Source organism: Plecotus auritus, assembly GCF_963455305.1.
Source record: "Plecotus auritus genome assembly, chromosome: 12".
In the NCBI taxonomy this organism is placed as follows: domain Eukaryota; kingdom Metazoa; phylum Chordata; class Mammalia; order Chiroptera; family Vespertilionidae; genus Plecotus; species Plecotus auritus.
The window spans coordinates 39,660,565-39,672,260 of record NC_137778.1 but is presented as its reverse complement, the minus strand read 5'-3'; the positions used below and the strand labels follow the sequence as shown (position 1 = coordinate 39,672,260).

Below are 11,696 nucleotides of genomic sequence, written 5' to 3'. Positions count from 1 at the left end.
GGGCAGCTGGCCGGAAGTCTACAAGTGGGGGCGGGCTGGAGAGCGGTTCCAAGAAAGACTCCATCCGGGGGTCTGCAGCGGGGGACGCCGGGAGCGCGCACGCGTGCGCTGGAGGTCTTCGCGCGATGATGAGTGTAGGGTTTGCTCCCCGTCACCCCCTCTTTTCCGCCTCCTCCTCGTTTTGCTTGGAGGAGCCAGGGTTGTGGCTCCCGGGACCCGCATGGTCACCTGACGCCCCTCGCGGCTCTGGGCCCTGAAACGAACGGTTCACTCCGCCTGAGGAAATTCGTTTTCTCGTGCCCTCGCTGCTTTTGCCCGATTGCCTCAGGGGTGACCTTTCCTGGTTACGGAAACACCTAAACATCCGTAATTTAGGTATGTTGAGGTTGTCTGAGGAGGACAGACACCTTCCACGGCTTTTAAAGCAGGAACGTTCAGAACCTGAGGCAGCCACGGTGTGAAGACAGCATGGGCCAGGTGGCAGTCACAGAATAGTCACGGCGTGTGAACTACGGCACAGGGAACGTAGTCCATGGTATAACTATGTAGGGGGCCAGGTGGGACTAGACTTGTGGGGCGCTCACCTCATCTATATATATAAAAGCCTGCGTGACCATTACCACCCAACGACCATTACCACCCAAAGACCAGCTGCTATGACGTGCACTGACCACCAGGGGGCAGAAGCTCAACACAGGAGTTGCTCCCTGGTGGTCAGTGCGCTCCCACAGCGGGGGCATCGCTCAGCCAGAAGCTGGGCTCACGGCTGGCAAGTGCAGCTGAGGCGGTGGTTAACCAGTGGGCAGGCGCAGCTGGCTGGGATGATTGCGAGGGGTGCTGTGCTGGCTCAGGCTCCTCCCTGGCTGCCTGCCACTTGGTGCACTGCTACATCCCTCAGGGGATGTCCGCCTGCCGGTTTAGGCCTGATCCCCACATAAATATATATATATATACACACACAGACATACACACACACATGTATGTGTGTGTGTGTGTGTGTATATATATATATATATATGTGTGTATATATATATATATATATATATATATATATATATATGATGTCCGACTGCCGGTTTACATTATATATACTTACATAATGTAAACCGGCAGTCGGACATCCCCCGGGTTGTGAGAGGCCTCAGGCCAGGCTGCGGGACCCTGCACAGATCCGTGCTCCAGGCCTCTAGTAAGTTATATAAGTATCCAACCACCATGCTATATGCCTGAAACTAATACTATTGAATGTCCATTGTAATTGAAAAATAAAGTAATTCAAAAAGTAAACGTGATGGAAAAGAAAAAAAAGGGGGGGCTTTAACGACAGGGAGAATTGGGTTCAAATTCAGCCCTGACTCCTGGGTGTACATGGGAGGCAGGCTTGTGCCTATTTTTATATTTGGCCCCTGGGTTTCCTATGAAGGGAAGATCCTGGCAGTGATATGATTCAGAGCATAATTATGAATATCAAGTTTTATTCCGTGTGCCTCGGAGTTTTTGAGGGGGTTTGTAACTTACTCCCTCTAAACTCAAAGCTGTGTTCATAAACCCCTGAAGCCTCCTAATTAGGGATTTTTCTCTACAGTTTCCAGATGTTGCCTGGGAATAGACGGGGCCACAAGTCAACAGAGCTTCTCAGAAATGTTCTAAAGATTTTTTTTTCTAAGAGTGTCCAAAGAGTTTTCCTGTAAACCAGGGGTGGGGAACCTTTTTTTCAACCAAGAGCCAGTTGATATTTATTACATCATTCCCGGGCCATGCAAAATTATCCACTTAAAAATTAGCCTGGTGTATTTGGTCAAATATTTAATTAACTCGCCCTTAATGCCTTGGCAGGGCCAGACCAAATGATTTCAGGGGCCTTATGAGGGCTGCGGGCCAGCCGTTCCCCACCCCTGCAAAGAGCCTGAACTTGAGTCTCCAGCACTTGTGACCATTATTTGGGCCATTTGTGGGCTTTTTTTTTTGTCTGCTTCCTCGTGTTCAGTGGTACAGTTGAGATGGTGAGATTTACAGGAATGAGATGTTGCTGTAAAAAAATGCCACAGTGAGCAAAGGAGCCTTGGAATTTAATGGAGTGACCAGGGAAAGGGTGGGGAGGCTCAGAACCTGCAAGCTTGTGAGGAAGACCTGAGAGAGGAGGATGGCTTCTTTTCCCCAGGTTTGTGGGTGAATGTGGAATTTTAGTTGCTTGTAGGATTCAGGTTCTATGGAGGTGGGGAAGCCAGAGCCAGATGCCTCCCTCCCTCCGTGGCACAGTGGAGGTTTGGGGGAAAGAAGCTGTTAACTAACTGTACTTTTTTCTTCCCCTAGGAACAGCCTGAGTGAGGAAATGCTGCACTTACTTCTTCACCTACCTTCAGGTAAGCGGGGGGAAGCAGTTTTAGAAAATTGGAAGTTAGTTTCTCCTAAGGAAACTCATCTTCAATTTTTTATCGCCGAATGATGACTTTGAAAGCTCTCCCTGGAGCACACCTGCCTTTCCCTCCCCCCATGCGTTACCATTACCTTCCTCACTCTCAAGCTCCAACAGCACTTCCTTTATCTCTATAACTTGTTTCCTAAGCCCATTACTTTTAGGAATTACTTTTTCTAGCTCTGTGATTTTACAAATAAATGTTCTCTTATTAAAAACAAAACAAGAACAATGGAACTACTTTCTCTTTCAAATGACAACAAGCTCAGAAAAGCAGATTTTAGGTACAATAATTCTTCACTCGGCATAAAGCTACTAATCTGGAAACTATTGGTCCCCCTCAACTCAACCCCAAATGGAATATACGTATGAACAGGTGGATAAGTAATAAATAAGTGAATTAGTGAAGAAATTACACCCCCTTCCAGGCACATGGTAGGTCTTAATTCAGAAGGCACTCCACAGAGTTGAATGCATAAGTGAAGAAATTGAGGATTCCATTGCAGTTCTCCTTGAATGCAGAAAGAGTAACTGTGACTGTGGGTCTTGTTCAGTGTGCGTATTTTATTCCTTCACCACGAAGGGTAAGAATGTATGAACTTTAAGGGATGGCCCTTGAGCATTTTAACAACCAGCAGAGGCAGGGGGCTGTGGGCTAAGGCCAGAGGTCCGGCTGATCCTTAGGGCCTCATTGCTGGGCATTCACTCCTTCCTGACCTAGGCCCTGCTTGGTTGGAGCCCCTCTTGGCCGTTGTGTACATGACTGGTTGGCTCTGGTCTCTGCCCCTCGCCCCCAACAGTCTCAGCAGGGGTTACGTGCATTAGTCCCTACAAATGATTTATGTGACTGTTTTCTCAAGGATGGTACATAAATAGTCACATTCTAGATACATAGGAAGAAGTTACTTTATGATATACGATGGATGCCTTGGGGCATTAGCACTTAATTCTCATAGAACTTCAGTTGAGAGAGCTGGAATAGATACTTTGCCTCAACTTAAAATAGACCTTCCATCTGAACAGAAAAGCATTTCACACTCTTTTCAGCAATACGGCTCCTTCCTCCTCAAAACCTTGCCTAATCTTTTCTTTCTTAAGCCCATACCTACTACAGTGAGGATCACTGAGTGAAAAAGGTGAAAGAAAATAGGGAAGGCTCCAGCTCAAACACACCTGGTTCAAATGCTAGCTCTGTTACTACCACCTGCATACTTGGAACGACTTATGAGCTTCAATTTACTCATTTATAAAATTAATATTAAAGAGACAAAGCTCTTAGTTCAATGACTGCTGCATGGAAGGCTGTTTGCGTTATATACAGAGTGGGGCAAACCTAGATTTACAGTTATTCATATGGAAAAGAATACAATAATAACAATACAAGAATAAACTGTTTTGCGTACTCACAACTATAAAGCTACTTTTGCCCCACCCTATTACTGTGTGTAACAAACCACCCCAATATTCAGTGGCTTGAAAAAAGCAGCCATTTATCTGCTCATGATTTATAATTTGGGCAGGGCTCTGCAGGGACAATTAGTCTCTACTCCACAAGGAGTAGACTGGGCTTGACTATGGCTGAAGGTTCCAAGAGTCTTGGTGTCTAGAGCCTTGGTACTGTCTGTCAGCTAGGGTTTGGTTGTCCTGTATGTAGCCTCTAATAATTCAGTAATCTATCCTGAAATTCTTTACATGGGAGCCAACTTGCAAAAACAAGCAGAAACTACTAGACTCCTTAAGGTCTAGAACTGTTCCAGCATCATTTCCGCTACATTCTTTTAGTCAAAGCAAGTTGCATAGTTAGCCCAGATTCATGAGGAAGAGAAATAGATGCCAACTCTTTTTTTTAAAAAAATGATTTTAGAAAAAGAGAGAGGAAGGGAAGTAGGGAGGGAGATAGGAAGGTGAGAGTGAAGGAGCTGGGGGGCGGGGAGAGCAGAGAGAGAAAGAAAGAAACAGAGAAACATGATTTGTTGTTGAAAGAGGAGTCTGTTCCACTTACTCATGCATTCATTGGTTGATTCTTGTATGTATCTTGACTGGGGATCGAACCCATAACCTTGGCATCGGGATGATGCTCTAACCAACTGAGCTACCCAATCAGGGCAGTGCTAACTCTTGATAAGAAGATCACCATGCCCAACCTAGGATGGGAGGAATTGTTGCTATCTTTTGCAGATTTCCATCACAGAATGCCTTTAATATGTTATTTGTTATAAGAATAAAAACAAATGTAAGCAAGAACACCTCACCTTAATTCTTTCCATGGGGCTTAATAAGAATATGCTGCAATTACTTCAGTATCTCCAAGCCCTCAAGTCTTAGTGCTCTGTCTCTAATTAGCTAGGTATGTATTTATGTGTCCTGCTGTCTGGATGTGCCTCCTGTCATTATCCAACTTTTACTGGAAAGCCCAGAGAGGAAGAGGCAAGTTATCTTCAGCATCTCTTTCAGCACCCGGTACTGTATAGAGTTGAACTCAGTTCTGTCATACACTGTCTAGGGACAAGGACAGTATTAGAAACCTCTGTGGAAGAGAAAGTGGATGTCGGAAGAGAAAGAGGAATCTGAGGTTTTTTGAAATTGTAAATAGTCTAGCTAAAGAATTCCAACTTTCTAAATGGTTTTCCCACATGGAAAGGCACAAACAGATGGACACTTATGCACTGAGGGGCCTCCCATTTATTTAGATTCAGTCCAAACCAGATGCTGTACTGAAGCTCCTTAAGAACACAATCTCAGCACAGTCAGGCTTCCTGGAGGCACAGAAAAGAGAGAGTTTGTTATGGCCATAATAACCAGCAGCCAGAGCACATACAGGGTGGTATGAATTCTCTTCTTACCCTGCCTCATTGCTGGGCACTGGCTGGGAGAGAGGTAAAAGGACAACTAACACTAAGAAGACTAACACTAGCCCAGTGGTCGGCAAACCGCGGCTCGCGAGCCACATTCGACTCTTTGGCCCCATGAGTGTACCTCAATCAGATTGAGGATGTTTTTAGCAAAGGCCAGCTTAGGAGTATCCTAATTAAGTTAATAACAATGTACCTACCTATATAGTTTAAGTTTAAAAAATTTGGCTCTCAAAAGAAATTTCAATTGTTGTACTATTGATATTTGGCTCTGTTGACTAATGAGTTTGCCGACCACTGCACTAACCCAATACAATACTGACACAGAGGGGGACCTGAGGGATGGCAAGAGAACTGTCTTTGCAAGCCAACTGGCAGAGAGAATTCTTCTGAGAAGTTTGTACTTTAATGCATCCCTTAGGGTTTTCATTTGCTATTTATCAATGATAAGCTCCTGGGATTGAATTCATTCTCAATTTTTATCAGCCAGGAGCTGCAAGTCAGAGGAGACATTGGGAACCCATTCTCTTTAATTCTCTCATGAGCTTCTCTTTCACCTCACTCATCAGTTTGTATACAACGTTTCTATTGTGAATGGTTTAGAATCTGAAGGCGCTATCAAATTCTAAACAATGATCTGAGTTGCCATTTGCTTGTAATGTGCTGCTTGGAACCCCATACCCACATTTTCAATTATCCTCTTGCAGGAGAAGGAATCCATAAACTTCAAAGTAAGAAAATAGGCACTGGATCTGTTTTTCACCATGCTTATGATACCGAAGTAGAAACAATCGACAGGAGCAGCTTCCTTCTCCTTTCCCTTGCTGCCACCATGTGGTGGTGGTGACCCTTGCCCATCCTCTACTCCTGGTTATTCCTTTGACATCTTTTCTTACAGCATCTGCCCACCTCCCTCCCACAGATCCCCCTGGCAATTAGGCAGATGCTATCACTCTTCTGCAGAGGAGCATAAATTCCTATCATGAACTTGAGTAGTAGAGAGAGATAGAGCATGTGGCAAAAGTAGATTTCATCTATGATAAATTTTCTCCATGGGAATGATAGGATTGAAAGGCTCAGGAATTCACATTTGCCCATGTCTCAACAACACTAGCCAGAAACATGAAACATTCAGATACCTGTTTCTGTCTCCTTACCTTCCTCAAGGGTTGTCCATGTCCTCTTAGGGAGCCTCAAAGAGGAGCTGCAAGAATTCAGACATTTCCCAATGTTAATATCTCAGAAATCTCTGGGAAACCTTCTTTCAGAGTCCTGGGAAGGTGTATGCTTCTCAGGTTTTGTTTTTTTTTTGGAGTCCACGATGCTAATGAGTAGTTTATGCATAGAGAAGAATAGGATATGTAATTCATTCTACACACAGTTAAAGAGTGTCTGTTGTGTGTCAGAAACTGAGCTCAATGCTGGGATGGCGGGGGAGGAGAAAAAGGCAGATAAAATTTTCCACCCTCATAGTGCTCATAGTTTAATGGGAAACTGATCAGTAAATTGATAATTATAAAAAAGTGCTAAATGCAATGATGGAGATCTGAACAAGGTGACAGTAGATGAATGAATACTTTAAAAGAGGTAGAGAGCCGAAACCGGTTTGGCTCAATGGATAGAGCGTCTGCCTGCGGACTGAAAGGTCCCGGGTTCGATTCCGGTCAAGGGCATGTACCTTGGTTGCGGGCACATCCTCAGTGGGAGGTGTGCAGGAGGCAGCTGATCGATGTTTCTAGCTTTCTATCCCTCTCCCTTTCTGTGAAATATCAATAAAATATATTTAAAAAATAAATAAATAAAAGAGGTAGAGAGATGTGCAATATTTTCTTTCAACAAACCCACGGGCAGAGTTCTCTGGTTTGTTTAAAAACCCAAAAAACAGCTGCAGCTTTCTTGGACTGAGTCAAAAGATTGTGTGTGTGTGTGTGTGTGTGTGTGTGTGTGTGTGTGTGTGTGTTTAAAGTGATCTGGGTGTGGACCAGGAAACTTGGGCTCTTTCCACCATAGTGCCAACTCCTCAGTTAACCAACATTGGAAATCTTGAGTAACCAATCACCTCCTTGTACATTAAGTTTCTCTTTTGCAAAATTGAAATAGCAACTCTTCCTATATTGTAGAATTATATACATCCTGATGTTGACTTTGATGAAAGGGCCTGAATGGGGAAGCAAATAAGCCCTTTTCCATCTAGGCTTGCGTCTCTGCCCCAACTTTTTCACCTGTGGAGAAAGGAAATGACTGCACCCGAAGGCATGAGTTCTGTCCTTACTCATCACATCCACCCGACAGTCCACAGACGCCTCCCCCAGGGGGTTAACCGCCTTGCAGGTGTAGATGCCCCCATCAAAAGGACCAGGCTTGCGGATTTCCAGTGAGCAGATTCCCAAATGAGTGAGGGCTCTGTACTTGGGGTTGCCTTGGATATCCATGTTGTTCTTCAGCCAGACAATCTTCGGCTAGAAGATAAGGATGAGGGTGCATCAAGGGGTGGTAAGAACCAACTGTTCTTTCTGTGCTCAGTCTCTGAGACACTTTGCCTGCAAGGTTTGGGGACACACCGGCCAGAGGAGCTGGAGCGGTAGGGTGCTTTAGGAACAGATAGTACAGGGATCTAGAAGAGATAATGGCCTCTGGGTAGTCCCCACCCCTTATATTTGGGAAGAGGTTCCCCCTCCAGTATCCTCAACAGCCTCCACGCTCCTTCTCTTGGTTGAAAGAGCACCTGAAACCTTGCCTTGTTCATCAAGTATTTCTGACTAAAAGAAAAGTGATAACTTCTGTTCTATCCTACTCAAGCAGCCCCTTTATGGATCAGAAGAACTGGGCATCAGATTTGCCTCTTTTTTGTATATACATTATTGAATCATTCATATTCTTTCCCACCGTTGGCTTGTGAGTTACTCCTGTCCCTCTGGTTAGAAAGTAGTTTCTAGAGTGGACTTACTGGTATTTTCTTTCTGAGATGTTATGGCCACATAGTCTGGCCCAGGACTAGTACACAAAAGGTACTTGGTAAAGGTTTTTATGCCACGTGTGGAATGAGTAGGTTGCAAATAGACAGGGAACCTTGCTCAGAGATGTGGCCAAAGGCTCAATTTTAGGCAGCTCGCATGTGCATGGCCCGGATCAGATGAAATGCAGTGGGGGAGTAAGGAGAAACCAACGGGACTCCATCACCCCTGCCAGAGAGACAGACAGCTTTGGAGCTCGTTCCCAATTGCCAGCCAGTCAGAAAGTGACATCTTCATACATGAGCAACAAACACTAAAAGGAATACTGGGAATATTCTCCACATTGGCCTATTTTGGACTCCCAAGTGCTCTGACTGTTGCTACGTGACCTGTTATGGAAGAGGCAGATGATGGTGATGGGAACAAACGTTCTGGTTGGAATGCTCTTCGACATAGCTAAGGTTAGAGCAGGCACAGGAAGCAGCATGGCACAGCCACCCATCGATCTCCCCACTCACCTTGGGAGAGGCACGGACGCAGCAGAAGAGCTGGGTGTCGTAGCCGGTGACTGTAGTGCAGTTCACCAGAGGCTGGGTGAACTTTGGAGCTTCAGAGAAATCTCGCTGGGCAAACCCCTTAGTCTTGTAAACAGTAACTGAGGTGACCAAGAAAGGCCCTGATGTAGTGCCTGAGATCTCCATCCTCCTTCAAGTCTTTATCCTTCACTTCCCAGCTCAGGGTCTTTGCACCTTACCTGCTTTCTGGATGTGGGCAAGGTCGGCAGTGATGGGGGCTGTCTCACTGAGCCCACACTGGTTCTCAGCAAAGACTCGAAATGCATAGGAGTTGCCGATGATAAGGTTGGAGACTGTGAAGCTGGTGCGGTGATAACGCTCCAGCACTGTGAACCACAGCTTTGGGGTCCCAAGAAGATGCCATGAGTGAGACACCTGTTTTGTGAACTCAATCCACTTTAGCCCACCATGTGGAGCTATCAGAGCCCCATTCCAGAATGTGCTATACCTCCTTCCCTTCCTCCCTCCCCGCTGGGCCTCACCCCAGATTTTGTGTCAGCCTTCTGCACCGTGTATCCCAGGAGTGCCGCATTGCCTGTGTCTTGGGGAGGTGTCCACTCCAGGGTAGCATTGGAGTCCCAAACGTCCACCAACTTGATACTCTGAGGAGGGCCTGGCCTCTCTGAAAGGGCCAAGCATGGCACAGGGCATGGTACAACTCACATGCGTGTAAATGGCTTCAGGAGTGCCCCTTCTCCTCTGCTCAGCTACTCCTCCCTCCATCCACTTCTGTGTCCCACACTCAGTGTGTGGGAGCCACCCTGGATTCCCCAGCTCTCTGTGATGCCTGGAGAGGGAGCCCCTGAGGACCATCCCATCTGGTGCTCTCCCCACCTTACCAATCACCAAGATGTCAATGGTGGCAGTGGCCTCTAGCCCGCCCAGCTGCACACTGAGCTGGTAGCGACCTGAGTCAGCACGTTGGGCTTCTCGGATGAAGAGGATGGAGTCCTGCTCCCCATTCCGCACACTCACACGACTGGCATCCAAGGCACAGCTATTATGTGTCCAGGTGGCTCGAGGTTTGGGTTTGCCCTGAGAAATAGGGATAAGGCTGTGAGCATCCCCAAGAGGCCTCTTGACCCTCCCCCCAGTTCCACATGGTCTCTTGATTTGCAGCTACACATTCCTTGAGTTAGTGATTGATGGACTCTCCCAGGAGACCTCCATCTTTCAGCAACAGCCTAAGGATCATGGGAAAAGGGGTGGCTTTGAGTCTCCCGCCCTCTGTGAGTTTAGGTCATGGACATGCAGGGCAGCTGGGACTAACAATAGCTGCCCAAACGCCCGCGAGCCCTCCCAGCTGAGAGCTCCCAGACCTCTGCAGACCGAAGGACTTGGATTAGCCTCACCTCATCACCTGGGGCCCAACCCATCCCACCCTCAGGAGTGCAGATGGAAGGCCCATTTGGCCTCAGACTTCTGGTGATATGGCTCCCTTCATTCAAGACCAGGACAACTGCCCCACTGCTAGTAGGACTCTTGGTATCTGTTTCCATATCAAACCTTGTCCTGGTCCCAGCCATGGACCCAGCGTGGGGCTGGGGTTTGATCACCTGGAACGGAATTCGTAGGTTCACAGTGTCTCCAACCTTGCGGATGTAGGTCTGCCTCAGCGCCCGAGGTAACCAGATCTTAGGTTGCTCTGAGTGATGAACAGGGAGAGAATGGGGTGGTGAGCCTCTTCTGGTGGGAAGGGTGGTGCTCGGAGGGAGTGGGTACAGCCTTCAGCTGTGCTCCATGGGCAGGTGACCCAGGCTTAGCAAATTAAGTTCTCTCACAGGGAATGGGAAGGTTGCTTCTATCATCTTGCTGGGAGGTAGGGACAAACAACTGGCTAAAGGACCCCCTAGACTCAGGGGTCCTCAAACTTTTTAAACAGGGGGCCAGTTCACTGTCCCTCAGACGGTTGGAGGGCCGGACTATAGATTAAAAAAAAAAACTATGAACAAATTCCTATGTGCACTGCGGGCCCGGGACAAGTCGGCTGCTAAGCAGGACAGGCAGCGGCACCCGGCGGGCCGGATACATGTCCTCGGCGGGCCGCATGTAGCCCGCGGGCCGTAGTTTGAGGACCCCTGCGAGCGCCAGTCTTGGCAGCAAGAGCACCTGAGTGGGAACCTGATGCTTCTGTTAATTTATAACTAGCAACTCCTGACTTTCCATCAACTAAGATTTCTTTTTCTGTTTGTGCACAGACAAGTCCAGTCCATGTGGTTTGTCTTTCCACCCTTTTACTGCATTTATCCTTTAACAGCACTCCTTTTGTCAAGGCCACTTTCAATGTTAATCCTGACCTCCAAGTGTCAGCCCTGTCCCCCAGTTTGGTGCCAGACCCGAGGAGAAGGCTTCCCCTCCAGAGGCAGAGTCAGCTCCCTAGACCCACTCAGACAGCACTGATGTCATTGCACAGGTTGCTGGTGTCTGGGTGCCGTCCTCTGCATGGCTGCCCGGCTCAGTGCCTGCACAGTGTTCTTCCAGTTTGTGGAGGATCACTCTGTACAAACAGAATCTGGGACATACTAGATCCACTGCTTACTTACCCTTGATCTCCCAGTGAGAAGAGAGATTAGATCATGTTTATTGGCTTCCAGGATGAAGACAGGAGATGCTCAGGAAAGTGCTGAGTGTGAGGTTTGGAAAATGACCAGGTATAATTTCTCTCCTTGGCCTCAGGCTGCCTTGACTGAGAAAATGCAAACATCCCACCTGGGTTCCCTTGGGGGCCAGCTAAGACAGACACCATTTTCCAGCCTTTTGGGGGCTCCTGTCTCCTCCTTTTTTAGGCACATATACTCCCCTGCTGCTATTCTCTTAAATGGAATGTGACGGTGCCTCAGTTCCCACCTCCCCTAACGATTCATTCTTAGCAGTTGGACATTCACTCCTGGCCCCCCCT

The 11,696-nt window shown here is 47.2% G+C and overlaps 1 protein-coding gene and 1 long non-coding RNA gene across 2 annotated transcripts in view; one reads left to right on the top strand and one right to left on the bottom strand.

The window, feature by feature from the left end:
- The window catches only part of LOC308237150, a 47,091-nt gene continuing 35,395 nt past the window's right edge, over nucleotides 1-11,696 (top strand). Inside the window, exons 1-2 of the long non-coding RNA XR_013959410.1 lie at nucleotides 1-134; nucleotides 2,314-2,363. This is a non-coding gene — a long non-coding RNA (uncharacterized lncRNA). The remainder of the gene's footprint in view (nucleotides 135-2,313; nucleotides 2,364-11,696) is intronic.
- On the bottom strand, nucleotides 6,425-10,605 carry MYBPHL (myosin binding protein H like; the record flags this gene model as incomplete). The annotated part of the gene is given in 9 exon segments (XM_080647687.1): nucleotides 6,425-6,472; nucleotides 7,541-7,727; nucleotides 8,741-8,877; nucleotides 8,977-9,136; nucleotides 9,280-9,419; nucleotides 9,637-9,832; nucleotides 10,354-10,526; nucleotides 10,529-10,557; nucleotides 10,559-10,605. Coding segments are annotated over 9 exon segments (1,080 nt in total). The 3' UTR covers nucleotides 6,425-6,461.